General features: G+C 42.0%; 1 protein-coding gene across 2 annotated transcripts in view; it reads right to left on the bottom strand.

The window, feature by feature from the left end:
* Positions 1 to 22,101, bottom strand: part of Pde1a (phosphodiesterase 1A) — a 261,678-nt gene that overhangs the window by 84,365 nt on the left and 155,212 nt on the right. For both annotated transcript variants that reach the window (XM_055600525.1, XM_055600526.1), the window contains one exon: positions 2,955 to 3,068. In XM_055600525.1, the coding sequence (XP_055456500.1) occupies positions 2,955 to 3,068 (114 nt within the window). The remainder of the gene's footprint in view (positions 1 to 2,954; positions 3,069 to 22,101) is intronic.

The raw sequence follows: 22,101 nt of genomic DNA, 5'->3' as shown, positions 1-22,101 counted from the left end.
CAACATTCAGAATGGTCAAAATAAGAAACTCAAGGGACAGCACCTGTTGGCGAGGATGTGGAGAAAGGGGAACCCTCCTCTATTGCTGTTGGGAGTGCAAACTTGTACAACCACCGCGGAATCCACTTGGCACTTTTTCAGAATATTGGCAATAGCTCTACTTCTAGACCCAGCTATACCACTCCTGGACATACACCCAAAAGATGCCCCACCTACACAAGGACACTTGATCGGCTATGTTCATAGTAGCTTTATTCTTAATATCCAGAAACTGGAAACAACCAACTAAAGAATGAATAAAGAAAATGTGGTACATTTACATAACCAAATACTACTTAGCTATTAAAAACAAGGACATCATGACATTTTCAGGTAAACGGGTGAACGTAGAAAATTTCATCCTGAGTGAAGTAACCCAGGACCCAGAAAGACACTCATAATATGTTCTAACTTGTAAGTGGGATATTAGTCATAAAGTAGAGGATAACCATGCTAAAATCCACAGACCCAAAGAAGCTAAGTAACAAGGAAGGACCAAGGGAGGGTGCTGGAATCTCCCTCAGAAGAAAAAATAAAATAGACATGTGAAAGAGACAGAGGGAGGGATCTAGGTGGGAGAAGGGGCAGGGAGAGGAATGGGGGGTAGGGAGCAGGTGTGTGGAGAGTGGGGGAGCAGGGAGAGAGAATGAAAACTGTGGGAGGCACCTCTGGGACAGTGGAGGTTCCTGGGAGTCTGTGGGGTGATCCAAGCTGAGCCGCCTAGCAGCAGAGGACATGGAGCCTGAAGTTAGCGCCTCCTGTAGCCAGGTGGGACTTGCAGTGGAAGAGAGGGACACCAAAAAGCCTTCAACCTGAAATTTGTCCTGCCTACAAGAAATGTAGAGATAAACATGTAGCAGAGACCGAGGGAAGGGCCAACCAATGACTGGCCGAACTTGAGACCTTCCCCATGAGAGAGAGCCAACCCCTGGCACTACCAATGACACTCAGTTACCCTGGCAGACAGAACCCTCACATAACTGTCCTGTGAGAGTCTTCACCCAGAAGCTGATGGAAACAGAAGCAGTGGCCAACAAGCCAAACAACACTCAGAGCTCAAGGATTCTTGTGGAAGAGTTGGGGAGAAGGACCGAGAGGGTCAGAGGGGTCAAGGATATCACAAGAAGGCCTACAGAGTAGAGTAACGTGGGCCCATGGAGGCTCACAGAGACTGAACCACCAACCAAAAAGCACGCATGGGCTGGCCCTAGACCCCTACACATATGTAGCAGATGTGCCGCTTGGTCATCATGTGGGTCCCCAACAATTAGAGCGGGGGCTGTCTCTGGCTCTGTTGTCTGTCTTTGGATCCCTTTCCCCTAGCTGGGCTGCCTTGTCTGGCCTCAGTGGGAAAAGATGTGCTTAGTCCTGCTGAGATTTGAGGTGCCTGGGTGGGTTGGTATGAAAGGGGGCTCCCCTTCTCTGAGAAGAAGGAGAGGGAGGATGAGAGTGCGGCAATGAGGGTGGGACTGGGAGGAGAGGAACAGGGGGCTGGGATCAAGTTGTAAAGTGACTGAGTGAAAAACAGTGTTACTGGAAAATACATGCTCTTGTGGGGAAATGAGAACATGAGACTAAGGTGCCAACAAGACTTTCACGAACCCTTTCTTCATACCATAGCAGGCAAGCACAAACTTTTATTTCAGCTGCTTGAAGAAAAGGCCAAGAATCAAACCGCCCAGCCCAGCCCAGCCCCGGACCATGGATAACAACATGAACTGACTGCCGGTTAATAACAGTGTGTGCAAAGTCCAGTAGACAGAAATGAACACTTCGTCCTGTGCTTCCTTTAACACCTTCCCCCGGGTCAGATGGGACCTAGGGGAGCAGGAGCAGGGGACAGGCCTGGTGGCATGTCCACACTCCTTGTTTTCTGCTCACTCTACTGTTGCTGGTAGTTCAGTGATGTGTATGGATGTGTAAGGATCTTAATGGACCATTTGTGTTACTGCAATCTACACAAATTCCCAAATGCTCACTCTCACACTTCACAATGGGCCTTTCATAAGTCCTCCAAAGACAATTAGTCCAACAGTATACCACAAACCTCATTTTCTCAGACATTGTGGCCAAACTGATAGCTTTCCAGCCCTGACTCTATCACTACGGCCTCCCCCTCTTCACCTCACCATCTATCCATGCTCTTTAGAACATCAGGAAACTTCTCCCTAATTCTCTTTCGCCTTTGACCTGAACTCTGGAAGTGCACGCCTGTGCTCTTGGATGCTCTCAACTCCGAATTCGGAGGTGCCTCTCTCTTTCCTGGTTACCTTCTCTGGAGAGATAAATCAGGAACCTGCCTCAGTGTGTTTGGAGTACCGGGAGATACTTACTGGTCAAAACACTTGACTTTACAAATACCTGTGAGGAAAGGGAGGAGACGTGACTGAGAGCCCCGGCACTGTGTTGACAGCATGCCTCAAATAAATCTCCCTGTCCACACCTCCTCTTCCTGCCGACTGTGATGCCAAGTTTGGGGTGTGGGATACTGAGCTAAGCCTCAGAAGCCCTGTACATAGGCTCTGACAGATACAACTCATGGATCTCACACCCCTTTTCTCATAAGAGATTTTGAATTCTGAATATTTGAATAACAAACTCAACTCTTACATTGGTGAAAACTAGTTTAAGCCTACATATGTCTCTTGATATTTAAAAGTCTAAGAACAGAGAAGATGAAGGAACAAAAAATTTATTCTAAACAAATTAACTGTTTGACTGTTTTATTATATTCAAGTACTTGGACTAAAGTGTAATTAAAAAAATATTCCAGTTCATTAGTTACATGAAAACGGACTTTAAATTTTAATGAGATTTCGACTTTTGTTCCATACTAAGGATTGCTGTAAGAGGGTCGATAAAGGAAAAGAGGAGGAGGAACAGTGAAGACAATGGTGAGAGGGGCCGAGACTCACCGCGTCTCATCGATGTAAACAGCCTCCAGCACTGACGCTGCATATTCAATGTTCTTCTTGAGGTCCACAACGTTGATGTCACCTTTGTCCAGCTGCTTCACTAAGCATCTTAGTCTATTTCCAAAAAAGAGAAACAGATTGTTTCTAACCAACTAGAAATGGCTAGATGTTTAACAAAAAGTGAAACAGTTTACGTAACTACATCTAGGTCATTATACAGAGATATTTTCATTTTTTGTATAAGTAGAATCAATCTCTCCAATGTAAGTAATTATTAGAAATTATCAGAAATATTAGCAGTGTTGGTATGCAGGGTGAGAACCATATTCAAGGCCAGTTTTGTTGAAAATTCAAGAAGTGTTCAAGACACCTTCCCAAGAGTACATTTTCAGGACCGGAATTTTATCTCTGATCATTCTGCTTCCTTGGAGCTGGCCATGTTGCCTTCTGAAGGCACCTTGACTGTTGTTCACTGTATACAACACAGGGAGAAATACAAAAGGCAAAGCTGGCTGCCAGGAGGCGAGCAATCTGTACCAGCGCCCCCTCTCCTCCATGATACTCTACAAGTGACAGCAATGGACAGAAATACCAAACCCAGAAACCAAAAGAAATCTTTCTCACTTAAATCATTCCCATCTAGCATTTGATACGGTGCTAAACATTAACCAACACTAGTTTGCTACAGCAGATTTTTAGTCAAGGTGAATCTGAAAAAATATTTTCTCTTGGCTTTGCCCACAGCACCATGAGTTTCAGTTCTTACAGGAATCTGAAATGTGAAGCAAAACTAAGACAGGCCTAGAATCCTAATCGACACAGACTCTGAGATGATTAAGGTCCATATCTTAAGACCCGGAATTTGGAGGTTATTGTCACACAGCCATACATAGCCAGTACAGTGCGATAGTACAAATGACCTGGATGTGAACTTGGCACTTTAGGAAACGTCTAAGCACAGGTTTCTGGAAACGCTTCCTCTGGTTGAACCAGAGCCTCATTGCTTGTCAAATGTACAATGTTTCTCTGAGTGTGAGGACCACACCCCCTTTCTGTACATGCTACAGATAGGCAAGGTGAAGACAACTTAGCCATTTCCCTAAACTGTCAGACAATTAAATTCCATTAGAGGAGAAGGCAGAACACACCCACCCCTGAGCACCAGCAAAAATAGGATAGCTTCAATTTTCCGCCAGTTTATGTGGGGTGATTTCCAATACCAAGCTTTAGAGAATTTGAGAACGGATTGGAACTTTGCAGAAGGCGGCCAGCATTCCTCCACCAGAAGAACTGCTTTCTCTGTAGAAAATGCCACACCTTCACTACAACTTCTCAAGGGCCTACGAGTGGTGACGCTCTCACAACATTCATTTTGTGAAACAGAATGCTCACAGACACATCACAGAGTTAACACAGTGAAACAAAGTCCAACTTAAGGAAAGTCCAGCTCTAGCAAGCTATGTGGGAAGGAAATGGTAAGCCTAGCTTTGAGGCTTTATGAAGCACTGTCAAATCGTCTTTTATTTATGAAAGTACCGAAGATTTCCGCTTCCATTCTTGTACTAGTGTGAATATTTATCACAAATATATTCTCCTTGTGAAAGGGGTTGAGTGCTGGCTCATTGTAGCGGGCTGTACTTTACAAACAGTAAGTTTTCCACATGATGATCATTGGTAACTGAATAATATTCTGAATATACACACACACACACACATCCACACACACACATATGTGTCTCTGTGTGTGTGTGCCATATCTTCATTTACTCATTGAGATGGGATGCTGAAGTTGTTTTGGTTTGGCTTTTAGAGCAGTATTGCAAGAAACGTAGTACATGAGTCTCCTTCATACTCTGATATTCCATTGCTTTACACATTGCTGCTGAGCTGTTTCTTCCAAACTGAAAAGCTTCCCTCACCAGGGACTCACTCCATCAGTAGCCTGCTGCAGTGAGAGGCTGTGATACACGAGCAATGAGCGTGCCCCTCAGAAGTGTGAACAAGGCTTACAAGCGAAGATATTTTCCTCCCTAAAAGTCTGACATACATATTCAGGGGTGATTAGGACCCCCCTCTCACCTCTTTTGTCTATAAGTACAAAGAAGTCATTACTGAATGAGCATGCACATATGTATAAAGCATTTATGAATAAGTTAAAAACATGAGGATATACACGCAGAGGAAAAAACTATTCAACTTCTCCACTCTTAGTAGAATCATTTTATCATCACCTTTATCTGCTTATGCTCTTTTTTTTTTTTTTTAACTAGGCTTCCAGGTATAATTGTAAAAATGCCTATCTCATAAATTCTCTGAAGATACATGTTCATACTTAGAAACCAAGCTATTCCTTACACACACACACTGAAATTCTTATTTGTTCTGACACTGAGTCACACATTTAGGAGACATGTGAAGAGGCAGAAAAGTGCATCACTAACAAAGTGTTGAGGAGGCGTTTGTGAGAGGAGTCATGGGGTCACAGGTGACAGGACAGCAGGGGAGGCTAATTCTTTGCAAGAAAATAAAACAAAAAGAAAGACATTTTGGCCCGAATACCACAAAGATGACCAAAAATTATCTACTAGGTGTTTAAAATACAATTATTACAATAAAATTATAAGAAGATCACTATGCTAATAAATGAAGCAACTCTGGTCAAATGAACCTAAATTTCAAGAAGAAGAAAAAAAAAACTGAATTTGTGTCGAAAATCCTTATCTAAGAACCAAGAAGTAGTGTTAGAGTTGAAAGAAACTCAGTAGTGAGTCTAAGGCTCACATTAAGTGTGAACACATGAAGGACAGCTTGAAGTCACACAGAGCTGTCAGGACAAGACGTCACTGTGCCCCTGCAGGAAATCCTGCCGGCCCTGGAGACTAAAGCAACATAAAGTAGCAAGGAGAACCCATTAGAAAATGAAAGTATCTACCCAAGGGTCAATGATCAGGAAATTAACGCCTGCCTGTGTTTCATCAAAGCAGCAGCAGCTGCAGATTTAAAGCCACTCAGACACTTTCTTTCATGGTACCATAGTATCAGTAAGTGATGCGTTACAGGCTATACAGATCCCTAAAAACCTGAACCACTGAAGAAAGCGAAGACAAGAAGATGTGGGCTCCATGGGTGGCTACTGTACATTTTCGGGACCACACGTGATAACGTACTGTATCCCAGGCTCTTATTAAAGGATAGATTTTAGGTACTTTCCTAGCCCAAACACATGTAACTATGCACTCCTTTTCCTGGGTGTCATAATGGTATCACTATGTGCTTATAAATGTGTATAAATAGCATATTTTATATGTCAAATGTGTACAACAAAACAGCATGTGATTAGCTTGATTACATTAGCTGTAAATGTACTTAGATACGATAATAGCATCCATTTAAAGGGACAAAATAAGCCTATTGACAAGAGAGTGTTGTCATCATCTCTCACTATTTGTGGAAGATTGTGGTCAGGACTCTGCAGACACCCAGATCTATGGCTACTCTAATCTTTAAGAAAATGCTGTAGTCTATACATCTATCCTGTGCAAACCTCCCCCCCCCCCCTGGTTATTTATAATCTTTAATGCGATTTGAGTAGTGTGTAAGCAGATTCTACACTGTATCCTGTAAGGCATAATGGCTGAAGGAAAAGCCTGTGAATGTCCAATTCACATGCAGTATTTCCTCATTGTTTTCAAACCATAGGTGGTTGAATCAAGAGACATGGAACCCCGAGCCCAAAGCACCTGCCTCTATGATGAATGGGCTTTTCTAAGTCTAAAATTGTACCCAGCTTTTCTCTAAGAACATGACAGGTTAGTAAAGTATCTACCACTACTTCAAGGGATGTTAGCTTATCGGTTCCCAGAAACAGGGATTACTTCCCAACACGTAAAAGAATTCCCTTTTAAGTCCATAGATAGTTAGGAAGACCTTCAAGATCCACTTCCTTCTCCTTGGAGACAAAACAAACAAAATTAACATCTGTACAACCATTTAACACTAGGACAGAAAGAACTAATCATTTCCACCTAGTCACTGTTAACAGCTCAAAACCATTAGGATTTAAATAAATGCATACTAAAATCTAATAAATGTATTTGAAGCTGTTTGTCTTGATGAACAGAGAGGCTTTTGCCCACTAATGAGTTATTTACTCAAATCAAGGAGACAGGCTGGGAATACCGAACAGTCATTACAGCAGCTCTGGGCAGCAGCTAACATCCCGGATGTCCTACTCCTGGACTTGAGAGAGCGCATTTAGCACTCAGCTCATCTGTACTTCGTTAAATTCCTCCCGTTTGTCCCCGTGTCTCTGCAGTTCTCTATTATGCTCCTTACACTCGGAGTCTGACCTGGGAGAGGTCCATCTTAATTCAAAAGCAAGGGGCATCAGAGGAAGGAGAAGTGAGGGGGAGGGAAGGTTTGTGGCGCTTGTTATTCTCCCTGAAGGACCCTCCTCCCCTTCCTCCCTCTTTTCATCCTCTTCTGCCCCACCTCCTCTTCTCTTCTACAGAGGAACCTTCTCTAGAAGCCTCCACAGGGTTCTCTTTCAGTCCTCTGACTCAGTCTCTCTTTTTCTGTGTATTTCTCTGTGTGTCTCTGTCTCTCTGTCTCTATCTCACTCTCTCTCTCTTCCCTACCTCATCTTTGCCTATCTTTTTCCAGTCTCCACCTCCTTGCTGTGCTCTTCTCCTTTCTCTGATTTTATAACCGTGCTGTTCCTTGATGCTTCTGGTCTACGGGCATCCCTAAGGTGCCACGCTGCTAAGTCAGAGGGGTGTACGTAACTCCGGAAGCAGCCTAGCGCCCGCAATCTCCCCATGGGAGCAATGCCATTCCCTCTTCCCAGGGATGCTTAGTACAGGAAGGATACAGGTGCGGAGGGAGGGAGGCAGGCTTCCTACTCTCCCCCTCCATGGCTTCACAGAAAGGAGACCTGTTTTCTAGATGGTCTGTGGTGATTGGCATCTAGCCAATGGCAGCGTTAGAAAGGGTAAGCGACCCCACAAAAAGACCAGGCCTAGCCGCCGTCTAGGAATTGCTCGATAATGTAGAAACGTTAGTAATCCACGGGCACATTGACTCTCTCATACTGGAGGAGTCTGATCCTGGCAAAGGGTGTTTATTGAGAGGTACTGATGCAGGATGAACCGGAAAATTTGCGGTATATTTTTTAAATCGAGCAGGAAGAAAACAGACAAAAAGGTATTTATGACTTAAAATTAACCGTGGTAGGATCACTTTTTAGAAGTCTCTATTGCTTGTTCACTGCTTGGAAGTCCATTAATATGACAAGAGTTGAATATATGAACTAATGATAAGGCCAAAGAGGACAGGAAAGAAGACAGGCACAAAATTTCAGCACAGCTTTGGAAAATGGTGAGGTGTGGAAGCTGACTTGCTGGGTAGTCAGACTGATAGAACCTAGAATCGCCTAGGAGGGTAGTCGCGAGCAAGGAATTCTGTCGCTCAGGTTGGCCTGGGAGCGTGTCCGAGAGGATTGCTGACTGAGGCAGGACCACTAGTACGTGGCTCCGTCGCTTAGACTGGACCCTGAGCTGTGAAAGAGTCAATGAAGGTAGCTAGAACACAGCCCGGCGGGCGGCGGGAAGCGGTAACGGGAATTCCTTCTTTGAGGCCTGCAGATCCACGGCTGGCTCCAGCTTCCTTCCCTTGTCACCGTTCCTCCCATGGCAGAAGAAGCAAATGGGCTTTTATTAAAAGGCCCCTTTCAGCGAGGCACAGATTCCTTGCTCTGTCTCTATGGCCTCAGGTCTACTTGCTTCCCACAGGCTCCTCCTCCCGAGAACATCTTCTTGGCAAGGAGGAGGATTGCATGCCACCATCAAATGGGGGTGGGGGATGGAAACGAACAGCAAGTGGCTCGGAACATTTAATTAATGAAGAACCACGTACCAACGGGCTTTAAAAATACACCAGCTGAGAAGGAAAATCATATAAAAATAGATTTTTAGCGAAACGTGCACACGGAAAACAAAATGACAGAAAGAAAATCAACATGGAATTTGTCCAATTATAATAGAGTACATAAGAAAGCCCAATAAACAGAAACATTTCCATAATAGTACCCAAAGCACAGAAGTCTCTCTGTTACACTTGACACTCAGCAAGAAGAAAATTGAGTCTTTTAAAGACGCTCTTGAAATCAGAGGCCTTCCCCAGAGACGCGATTCCTCACATAGGCGGCAATCCAGCACAGCTTGAAAGGACTGTAGCTTTTATCGTGAACACTGTTATACATGCTTAAAAAAAAAAAGCCAACAACTAATTTAAATGATTCTCTCTCTCCCCAATTTTCGTTCTCCCTCTCCTTTTCCCTCTCCATCTCCTATGAGTTTCAAGATAAAATTAACTTATTACTTCTGTTGTATATTATAGAACACACCCTACTTTGCTAGTGCTGCTGCTTCTATGTCCATAATCCCTCGGGATTGTTGCAAATGATGTTTTTTTTTTTCCTCATGAGGTTCTCTTAGGAGTTCGGTATTGACATTGACAATAGTATCTTTGGGAATGATGTCACTTCTATCAGCTTCTGAGTGGCAAACTCAGTGTAGTTTAACAAAAGAAAGGAGAAAGAAAACTCTCAAATGATCTAGAGTTAAGGTTTTACTAACAACAACAAAAAAGCAACTCTGTTTACTAAAATCAGGAACTCAGTCCTTAGAATTGATCCCTGAAGTGACAGGTGACAGGGTACCAGGTGAGCATCAGTAACTGCGAGAATTCTGTCTGTGCAGTGGCTCAGGATGCCCTGGGGAGCCTGCGGGTGCCTCTGCTTCAGGAACCCCAATGTCACTGGGATAAGCAATCCTGCTCTGTCCTTTGACTCTCTAAGTGTTCTTGTTGGGTAAGAATTTAGGTATTCGCATGTCTGCCCCATTATAGACTGCTCATGTTATGCCCACAAAAGTCTTTACACCTTTATGATCTCATGACCTAACTCATTGCATAGTTGAATGATGTGCGATCTCAGTCCCACTCCTAGATGCTGTTATCACTGTTAGCAGGTTTCAATTACCTCAATTTTACTACTATTTTCTCCACATCTATAAACAGTGCCCACGGATTCCATCACATCTGCCAGATGCTGATCGATAGTTCTCGTCGTCATTCTGCAGTGCTGTGTCTTGGGGTCTGTTTTCTCCTGGCCAAATCTGATTGAGTTGCTCTTCTGGTCTCACCCTGAGGCTGCCAGTATCTACATTCTTTATGGGTCCCCTGTTTCTGGACACAGCAACTTCCTCCTTTCTCAGTTTTCCCTGTCTTGCTTTAAAGCTCACATCCTCTAGTACATTCCAACAAAGAGTGCATGGGACATAAATCATAAATCCTGTGTCTCTGAATGCTAAAAATATTTTTTCTTTTCTTTCCATTTGATTGACAGTTTGACAGAGTTCTGTAAGCTGGGAAGCATTTTCTCTCAAAATGCATAAGCTCGGTTTCCCTCTGGTGGGGAGTCTTACACGTGGCTGCTGTGCTCCACCTACTGCTACCAATTTTCTTCCTGATTACATGCCTTATCTCAAATGTCATTAAAACATCAATCTCCAATTACTTTTCTTTTGTTCCCTTTCATTTTTATAAAGGCCTTTCTCTACTATAATTTTAGTTGGTTTCAAATTGGAATGAAAATAGGAATTCATTTGGGGTAACAATTCATTACCCCAAAATTAATTTTTTTTATTTCTTCCTACTTGACCATTTTAGCAATATTATTATTATTATTATTATTATTATTATTATTATTATTATTATTATTATTTAGTGCCTAGAGGCAAAAACATTTTTCAAATAACATATCAAAATATGTTAAAATCTCAAAATAACATATCAGTGATCACGAAGCTGACAGACACAAGTGGGACTGCCCACTAGCATTGAGTAGAAGTATAGATTCTTTATCACCTTAGCAAGAAAGAATTACAGAGGGATTTAAGAAGTAAAGATTTATAGCATAGTTCAAGAGAGGTCTCCAGTTTTGATCTGGAGCCTTGGTCTGCTTCCTGGGAACCAAGCTGCAGGTCTTCTGCTCTATCTCCCCAGCTCACCCCAAGATTCTGACTGTGAAGACTCTCTCAGCGAGCCCTGCCCTCAAGGATGCTTCACTCATTTTCTTTTGCAAATTCCAGTGTGACTTTTTCTCCTCACGAGTGGCTGCTGTGCTTTTGAAGGTGTGACATTCCCTCGTGTTCTATAATGCTCATGGCGATTTTTCTACTGCAATTTGGTTTTACAATGTCCCAGGGAGGCGGGGAGGCGGAATCGTGCTGAAAATATCATAATGAGTTCATTACTTAGGGGTATTTAAAAGAAAATGGCTTTGAAAGAAATGACTTAACAGAGTCTTGCGGAACAAACGGCTTTGCCATAGCTTGAAAGCGGTACAATAAAATCCCAAAGCTATCTCAGGAAACCTAACTGAGGCTCACCACCCAGAAGCAGCTAGCCAGGGTGCTGATACCCAGCCTGTGAAGGGCCCAGATGTTAAGCATAAACTGCTAAGAAAGGGAAAGATCTGCTTATTCAGAGCACGTTGTCCTCACCACGCTTCCACAGTGAGGAAATTAGACCAGTGACAGATAGTGGGACAACGAGGGTAATAAGGGCAAGCAAGGGCTAATCTTTAAAATTTCCTGTCTCGGTTGCTGCGGAGGTCAGTGTGTACTCAGTCTCACTTAGTAACTGGATATTGATGGGAAGGAAAAAGATATTGCAGTGTTTCAAACAAACAGTCAATTCAGCTTCCAACGTTACAGCCATGATGTTTTGAGTTTAATATTAAATATACTTAAGGAGTCGTAGGAACACAAACCTAAAGTGTTGAAGAAAATCCAAGATATTATTGGTATATATATACCAATATATATATGCTTCTGAACTGATACACAGGTGTGTATTTGTATACAGTGTGATAATGCCATAATCAAATCGGGATATTTAGGATTCCCACCTCCTTAAACATTTGTCGTTTTTACACGTTGGCACTTTTGACCTGCCCTCTTCTGGTCTTGGTGAAGCAAGGCAGTTTCGACCTGCTGTGCTGTAAAATAGCAGGACGCGTCCCTCCTTTCTGTACCTCATTAGCCACTGTTGAGCCTCCCCTGTCTTTCTTTGACAGGCTTACTTTACTCAGGACAACGGCTCTCAAGTCTCTCCACATTGTTTCAAATAACAAGAGTGAATGGTTCTTTATTGCTAAATAATCTTCTATGCTTCAGGTACGGTGCATTCTGACTCGTGGACCTCTTGGTTGGTGCCTGTCGGCGTTACTGTGAATAGCTCTCCATGAGCAGAGGAGCACGGGAATTTCTCTGGTAGAAGGCCTCCAACCGTGGTATAGAGGAACCACATTATACCTAGCTTTCTGGGGACCTTCCACACTGCTTTCCATGTTTACCTTTCACATTGGTGGTGTGAGAGATAATGTAGTATATTAAAAAACCAGTTTTATGTTGCAGGTGGTGGTGGCATGCAGGATAATTTCGGCACTCAGGAGGCAGAGGCAGGCAAAGCTCTGCAAGTTCGAGACCAGCCTGGGGTACAAAGCAAGTTCCAGGACAGCCAGTGCTGTACAGAGAAACCCTGTCTCAAACAGAACAAAAGCAAACAAAAACGTTTTACTATGAATCAGGTTGGGCAAATTACGCCTCGGGAACCACTAAGCTGGCTAATTTCTTTCCTTTCCAACTAGCTCGAAGATCTGAAAACTCAAACCATTCTCAAAGAAATATTTTTTTCCACATGAAGTGAAGAGAGTTGAGTTTTTAGACCAGAAAATATTTTCTTTAATTTATTAAATGGAATTATTTTTATTTACATCGAGAAAGCTTAGTACAAAACTAGAACAAACTTATTGTACTCTGCTTAAATGAAATTTTTCAAAATACAGTCTGTCGGGTATAGAGGTCCATGCCTGCAGTTATAGCACTTGGGGAGAAGAGGGGAGGAGGATTAGGTATTCAAGGTGATCCTTAGCTATATGGCGAATTCAAAAAGTGATGTGAGACCCTGTCTGAAGACAAATCCAAACCAAAACAAAGACAAACCCATAGTATTACAAAAGAATCTAAACTTCAGCTATCTAAACCACAAAGACCTTTCTTATTATCTCCTATTTCTTTAAATAGTGTTATTGCAGCTCAGCGTCTTCAGATGTAGACCTAATTTTTTTTTCTGTTCCTTCAGGGCAGCATGTTAGCAGTAATAAAATCAGCACGCATCAACGGTTCCTGCGAACTGTCCACATGCCAGTCGCCGCACAGGAATACTTTATAATACTGATGAGCCTTGAAGAAAGGGATGAAACCCTCAGTCTTTAGCGATTCTGCCTTACCTTGTGCACGCGCTCTCCGTGCTGCACATCCCTGGGTTTGCATCTCACACACCGTGCTGCGGTGCTGTGTCTGCAGGGTGAAATGCCCTTGCATTCGAGCACTTTGAGGCCCTGTAGTTATTTATCACTGTGGCTAGCCATCTTTTTAGGTGACAAAACATGCCAACTCCTTCCAGGAAGACTGGGCATTAATAGAATGTGTTTACCTGAGATTGTAATTCAATGATAGTTTAGAACGTAGCTTGTGTTGTGTAGGAAACAGTGACCAGAAATCCATAAGGAAACATTTTGCAATAATACAAGCACAGAATGATGACAGTCCTCAAGAAAAACAGAGCCGGGTTTATGGCTGCTGTGCTGAGCTTCTGACAAAATGATTGTACTTGTCTATTCAGAGGATTTAAATTCTGACATTTAGGAGATATTTCTTAATTTCTCTCAATCATATTTTCTGCCTGAGATTTAAGGTACAAATATATTCATTGGGTTCATCTTCCCAAAATACTCTTTGGAGTCACTGGAGGTGAAACAAATTCCCAGAGGCATGGCCAGTGCTTGCAGTTCCAAAGACAACAGAGCTCAGCAGTGGGGAGATGACTCAGTGGTCAGTGCACTGGCTTCCCGGGAGGGAGGACCTGACTTAGAAAGTGGGCACTACTCCACGCACTTGTGAACCAGCCACTGTGAGGGCAGAGACGGGAGCTGCTGACCAGCAGACTTGCTGAAAATGGCTGCCTCTGGGTTCAGGAGAGACCTTGTCTCAACCGAAAAGAGCAGAGAGAATACTTACAGCGTATTCTTACAGAGGACAGCCTCTGATGTCCTCTCGTGGCCTCTCCCCTGCACACACACATATGCCATTTGTGTCCAACCACACCCACACACGTTATGTGCACACACCATACACACATAGACTATGCAATATGTATCCATCACAGTCACGCATACATAAAAAATGACATCTTTCTATTTTTAATTAATTATTTGATTTATTCACGCTACACCCAGATTGTAATCCCCGTCCCTCCTCTCCTTCCAGTCGCACCTCTTTGTCTCTTCCCCTCCGCCTCTTCTATTCCTCATAAAAGGGGAGTACCCTCCACTAACTCACCCAAGCTCATCAAGTCCCATCAGGACTGGGCGCAGCCTCTTCCCCTGTGGCTTGGCAAGGTAGCCCGGCCGGGGCGAAGCGATCAAAAAGCAGGTGACAGACTCCATTTCAGAGACTGTTCCTGCTCCCCTTACTAGGGAACCCACATGAAACCTGAGCTGCCTTAGGCTACATATGTGTAGGGAGCCAGTCCATGCATGGTCCTTGGTTGGTGTTTCAGTCTCCACCAGCCCCTCTGCACCCGGGTTAGTTTGTCTTCTCACGAAGCTCCTAGCACCTCCAGGTCCTTTTATTCTTCCCCCTACCTGTTTCTATTATTAACACTAAGATTCATAATACAATATGACCTGAAAACATTTATTTAGTAGTGAAGCTGTTTAATATTGGAGGCTCTTTGCATATGCAGGTAACTTCATAAATATCAGCAGTAAATACTTTGGAGATGTTTTCTTTTAGTTACTTGTGCTGACCTATATACTTCATGCTTATATTTTCAACACTTGAACAGCTAAACCCTAAATGTCTATAGATCTGACCAGTTTTTATGATATTTTCAAAAAGTGGCTTTACTAGTTTTTTACGAGTCTGTATATTTAATACTTTTCTGTAGAGCTGGGGAGCAATATGTTAAATGAGTTCTCTACCACTGAGCTTTGATTACTCAGTATTCAGTGTCTTACTCATAGTGTGCTCAGGGTCCCATCAACACCTATGTATCACTGATAGAGCAGGATGTGTGGCAAGTGTGGGCAGCACTGACTGGAAACAGTGGGTTATTAAAGATCACATATGAAGTTAGGAGAGGGCATAGAGACATTGGAGGAAGAACATGGGGATTACACATGATCGTATTTCATTGTATACAGGCCTGAAAGAAAAATCATTATTTTAAAATATGACAAGCAATTGATAAATGTATGAGTGCTATAAGACAAACCCATGATGGATAAGTGCCAATTAGTTGGAGAGTTATTCACTTGGGCCTGTCAGAGGGAGATTTTTCTAAATAATCTCAACTATTGGAAAGTATGTTTGTAATTTAATTTTAGTCTTCTATCAGAATGAAACACCATTTCTATGCATGGTTATGCTTTAATATAAATGGAATTAACAAGTCATATGGGAAGGGAATTATGTCTCTCAGAATACTGTCACATCATAATTAAGCCTGAAATCATCTCTATAAGATAAATGTGCTAGACAGATACTGACAATATTGATCTCATATCTTGTTTCCAGGGAGCGTTCAGAGTCCCTCCCATGAACTGCCCTTTAGGCAGCCATATTTAACCTCGCAGGAACCTATGGCTTTTAGTTCCTCTGTTTGGGCAGAAGATGAACACTGATCCAGGGCACACAGTTCCTAGAGTATCAAGACTGTGTGATGTACACAACGTTCATGTGAGACCAATAGACTTCTCTCTCTTAACTCAATGAGGGGACTGGCTTCAAACTCAGAGAGATCCCCACCTCTGCTTCCTGAGCGCTGAGTGCTGAGATCAAGGGCGTGTGCTGTCACACCCAGCCTTAGACATCCGTTAAAAAGATATGAACTGGGAAACAGCAGGGTTCACAACATTGCTAGTGGCAGATGAAGATGAAAGGCTAATTGGAGCTCCTTAGGAGTCCAAGAAAAACCAAAATCTTGAAGGAGCACACAGAAAGACACAGCACAGAAGAGCTAGCACTGTGAGAGAGAAGAATGAGTACACATCTTTAGGGGAACCCATCTTTCCTCACAGAACCTCAGGGAATTGCTTGAGTTTTTCTTTTTACAACTAGAACCAACTTGGCAAAACAATGGGCAATGTTCCCCCACTTCCTAGATCAAATCATGAGGTCATGAAAAATTGAAATTGCCCATTTTCTATTGCCTGGGTATAAAGCATTTCAGTAGAGGGTGTGACATAAAGCTTTTAAAGCAAGGAGAATATGTCAGCACTGTTGCTGAGAACATGAAGGCCCGTTAGTACCGTCAGGAGTATTTTACAGTATGCACATTCCCGGGTACTGGTCTGGACCCTCTGAATCATTTACTCCAGGGACATGAGATTGGCTTTTTCTCAGAATTTTTAAATATCTAGCTGGGTTTGTTCTTCTAGAGAACACTGACTCACAAAACATGTTCTGATTGAGATTGGGCCCTGAATGAGTTAACTACAGAATAACATTCCATGTTCCCAGGGTTATGAAAACTATGATTTGTTACCTAGAGCTTCCACTGTCTTTTCTTTGTTTAGGTCTTTTCCATCGGTAGGAACTAAAATCCCACTCACAGTTTCTTCTCCCCTCCCATAGCCCACCCCTGCACGCAAGAATATTGGTTTTTATTATTAACCTACATTTTGTAAGCACAAAAGAAAGACAAAAGCCTTAAAAAAAGCTTTTTATTGGACTAAAGTGATTTTCCATTAACATAGGCAGGGGTCCCTTTGGTCACTGTAACTGTTGAGTTGAACCTGAATAATATTCTCTAAGGACAAATATGACAACAACATCTGAATATAGTACCCTCTCCTCCAAGTAAAATAAACAGCAGACAGAACCCTGTGCTCTGTTAGGTACCGGGAGAGGTAGAGGAAGTTTACTCTAAGATTAGGTGGACTACAGTCTAGCTCATAGCCACACATCCAAGAGTATACGAGCAACACAAATTTCATTTAAAGGGGTGAGAATAAGAACAAAAGGGGCTGAATCTGAAAGACGTAGAGAGAGGGAGTAAATATGATCAAGATCCATTGTCTGAGCTTCTCAGTGAGCTAATAAAAATAAAACAGTAAAAAACATTCTTGCCCATTCTTCTACACACAGAGTGATGCTAGGCCAGCCACTCAGGGTCTCTCGGTATTCGGGCTCCGCCATGGTAGGCTGTGTACCCCATTTCCAACAGCCAGCCCTCTGCCTCCATCTGAACACTTCCTCCGTACCAGAGCCCACTCTGCCTATGTGTTTCCCATAACCCTAATGCCACATTACACAGAGTATTTAAAAAACAATCCTAGAATTTACAGAGTATCACAAACACAGACAACAGTCAAAGGCAATCAAGCAAAAAGAACAAAGCTGGAGCCATCATATCCCTTACTTCATGTTACAAAGCCAGAGTCCCATCATGGCACTAGCATGGAAATAGAGATATTGATAACAGAACAGAGAGTGAAAAATCTGATCATTCATTTATTGAATTTGTCAAAGGGGCCAAGGACACACAATAAGAAAAGGACATTCTCTAAAATAAATGGGACCAACAGACACCCTCCAGTGTCAGCTCACAGGATTTGTAAAAATCAAACGGAGGACTGGCAGTAAAGCGTGACAGCTGGGTCTAGAAGTGATGCTTAGGGATGCAGCCGTGTCCTGTCATGCCATGCCCTGGGTTCCATCCCTGTACAACAAAAGCAAACAAAAGACTCCAAAGATTTCAAGAGTACTCTGAGAATATAGGTAAAATACATAAACATTGTTTTGTGAAGGAGCTTTTTGTTTGATTAATTTTGGTTTTGGGGAGTTTTTTGGACATAATTTAAAAGAGATTTAAATGAAATTTAAAAGGAGAACAAATGAGATTATATCAAACTAAATTGTCGCTCTATAACAAAAGGTTACAGAGAAGAGAAAAATCTACCCAATAAAAGAAATGATTGATATCCACAATATATACAGAACTTGGTGGGGAGACAACTTTATAACAAGAAAATAAATAACCTGATTATCAAAGGGGCAAATGTCCTGTTCATGCATTTTTCAAATGGCATTCAAATAGTCAGCAAATATCCATAAAAGTAAACTCCCAAACAAAGCTAACCACAAGGGAAATGTGAATTAAAATACAGAGAAACCACTTTATCTCTGTTCAAATGGCTGTTATCTAAACAAGCAAAGGTGAGTGTTGGTGAAGGTATGGGGAAGAGAGAACCCTGTGGGCTAATGGTGGGGTACATGAGTCCAGCCATTGTGGAACACAGTATGCGGGTTCCTCAAAAGAGAATCTTTATTTCTGAATATTTGATATCAGAACACTGAGAGTCATCTTGAAAACACAATCCAAAGCATAATTTGCACAGGACAATTTGTTCTCTTTTCCTATGGGAGGCTGCACTTACACTATTCTGCATAAGTTTACTAATTACAGCCTAAGTCAGCACAGAACACATCTGTCTTGGAACACGGAGGGAGGAATGTCACAGTCAGCATGTATAATTCATAAAAGCATAAAAGGCTTTCTTTAAAGACCAATATTTTCGTTTAATCAATTTTGCAACTAATTACTTCTACTTAACTTGAACAAGGGTGTATGAGGTTTATGCAAATCATCACTTCTAAACTGCTGAAATATATATTAACTATTTGACATGATAAATAAAATATGCTGCTATAAATATTTGATTATGAGCATTAAATGCAACTAGAAGTTACTGAAATTTTTTAAAATGTATCTCCACATCATGTTCAACCATAAATAACTGAATCTTTATGTAAACAGCATCCCTTCTCTCTCATTTTTAACTAGACAGATTATAAAAACTAATATAAAATGAAACAATCTAGAAACTAATGAGAATAGCTACCAAGCAAGTGAACAAACTCTAATAAAGAACAAGATTTGGGGGCTGGAGAGATAGCTCAGAGGTTGAGAGCACTGTCTGTTCTTCCAAAGGTCCTGAGTTCATTTCCCAGCAACCACATGGTGTCTCACAACCATGTATAATGAGATCTGGTGCCCTCCTCTGGCCTGCAGGCAGAATACTGTATAAATAATAAATATATCTTTAAAAAAAGTGAGATGTGGTCAAGCTCAGTTTTAGGGACTTTAAAACAGTAACAGTAGTGGAATTTTTGTTAAATAAGAAGAGCTGGTATTGATTTCACCTTTAACTTTAGTTTGGTTGTTACCATTGTTGCTGCTGCTGCTGCTGTGTGTCTGTGATGTGTACGTGTGTGTGTGTGTGCCTGTGTCCCAGTGCTGCCGTGGAGTCCAGAAAAGAACTCTGTAGAGGTGGTGTCCCATTCCTCTTTCACATGGCTCTCGGGAGGGAGCTCAGGGGTGAGGCGCCCACAGCAAGCATCTTCCCCCGCTGAACCACTAGGATGTATTCAGAGTTCCTCTTGTCATTTGCTGATATTCATAGTTCTCAGACAAGGGCCAGCTCACCGATCGCCCAAAGCCCTGTGTGCCACCATTCTCAGTGGTCTTTTCATTTTATGAGTCTATGCTTTTTACCTGAGCTGTTGCAAAATTCAGTATAGAACAGAAAATAGGATTATGTTTCTAGTGATGCTATTACCTCAGATCAGATAATAACATGGTATATGCCATATTGTAATTCAACAATACCAGGCAATCAAATGACATGCAATTTGCTGTTTCTATACCCAACAAAAAAAACTAAAACATTCTGATTTCTGATAGGGAAATATAAAATCTGAAAAATAATGAAAACCACATACAATAAAAAATAACAACACAATGCAATACAAAACAATATAATACAAAAACTCTGACAAACCAGTGTTGTACCTAGGAGGCTGGAGAAAGTTTGAGGGCCAGCTTCCCAGTGATGAAATTATAGTTACCTTCTAGTATCGGAAGCCTTTATCAGTGGTTCATAGACACTAATCAGAAAGTGGCAATGAGAGAGAATGTCTATTCAATGATCGGTTCAGTTCACACAAAATCTCCAAAAAACAAACAAGAAAAGCCAACCAACCAAGCAAGTAGTTGTTTGAAGAGCATGATGAGTGAATTCTCAAACAATAGCATTTTGTAGACATGTACAGCCACGCCAAGTCAAAATACACACAAGAATGCAGTTGAAGGACAATCCCAGAGTGTTCCTATAATAGATACTGAGAAGCAAAGTGACTGTCTGTGACTGACGGAAGCAGCATGACGGTGGCAGAGTTGCCCAGCAACTCAACGCCACAGTTAAAACTGGGTTCAAAGAAAAGGGGAAAGTAATTTTAAAAGGAAGAGGGTGAGAATCCCAAAGTAACAGCGCATGACAAATCAGTTTCCAAACTGATCAGTTGGCAGACAGAGTTGGTATAACCGAGGCAGGGCATGATGGAAAGGGAGACATGAAGAAGGTAAGCACAGAACCTACAGGAAGGAGAAACAAATCAAGACCCAATTTCACTTTCAAAATGGCAGCCTGTAATTCTGTATTATTACATGATTTGGGTCAGTGGTTTCATTTTTATTAGCATAGTTGGTAAAATAATCTCCTGAGCTACCTCACAGTAGGACTGCAAAGAAAGAAAGCTTCCTAAAAACAAAACAAAACAAAACAAAACAAAAATTCTATGGTTTTCTTTATAGTTGATAACTTAGCAATTATCTTCTCCTTACTGAGGAATAAGACAGGTGAGGAAAATATTCCTTTCATAGTGCAGAAGGAATAATTAGGGAAAACAAAAGTTGTAGGGAAATTTAACTTTCTAGAGAATATCAGCTGAAAAAAAAACAATAACAAAAAAAGTGCTTTGTAATTACAAGAGTCTGTGTTGAACATCTGGTGCTTCAAAACCTCAGGAAGCAACTTTATTACCTTTTCTTCCTCAGTTTGCATTTAGTAGTAGGTCACGATTTCCCAAAGATATTGTTCTGGCAAAATGACTCCCTTGCTGACAATACAACTCTGTCATGTGAACTTTTATTCCCTTCCATATTCTCTTCCACACTTCCCAGTTCCGGCAGACCACGTGACTTCTTGCTGCCACATGGCAGTGCATCTCACGCTCACACTTTTCTGCCCTCACAAATACCACTATGTTCAAATACCAAACTATTTCCTTTTCTAAGCCAGAACTTAGCTTGAGTCGCATTCTGGAGTGGTCTTGCAGAAGTAAGATCATGTGGCCGTTGATGAACAGGAGAAATGTCTGCGCTCTAGAGTCTCCCTCTCAACTGCAGTGATGGGGTTTGTTCCCCTTTCTTTCTTTCCCTGTCTCCAGACGCAGAGAAGACAGTGGGTGGTGCCAAGAATCTGTGCTTTAGTCTGTTTACTGTGGTGCTCATGAATTTGTTTTCTTTTCCTTGTTTCTATTTTCTACATGAGTGATCACTAGATAGCCCAGGCTGGCTCAGACTCACAGCAACCACTGTGCCCCTCAAGGCTGGATTCACAGGCATGTGCCATCACGTCAGACTAAATCTATTTTTCTTTAAAGTCGGTCTCATTAATATTTAATTTACATAATAAGCATAATTATTCTTAAAGAGCCCATCAATGAGTTTTTACAAGCTTACACACACGGGAAGGAGCCCTCAGCTGCTGTAAGACAGACACTTTCCACTTTCTCTGCATTGTTACCCTCCCCCAGTGCCTCCTCACTCCGGTGCCTGATGTGTTTTCTGTCCCTGTGTTCTGTTTTTCTAAAATGTCATACAAATGTAAACACATCATCCAGAGCCATCTGTGTCTGGCTTCCCTCAGTGAAGAAATCTTCTTGTCTTTAGACTCAGCTGTGTCATTTCATGCTTGAGGACTTTGCTTTTGCTCATTGCTGGATGCTAGGCCATTGCACCTTCCTAATCACTGACTGGCACCAAGGTTTATAAAGGACAAAATAAAACACCTTCATACCCATGTAGCTGCCTAATCATTTCTCTCAAGAACTTGGGTAGCAGTGTTAATTTGGAGATATTTTCCCAGGCTCCGTTTATATTTATCTTTAAACAA

The sequence above is a fragment of the Psammomys obesus genome, unplaced genomic scaffold (genome assembly GCF_907164565.1).
Source record: "Psammomys obesus unplaced genomic scaffold, mPsaObe1.curated_primary_1811, whole genome shotgun sequence".
Taxonomy (NCBI): domain Eukaryota; kingdom Metazoa; phylum Chordata; class Mammalia; order Rodentia; family Muridae; genus Psammomys; species Psammomys obesus.
This window is presented reverse-complemented; position numbering and strand designations above follow the sequence as displayed.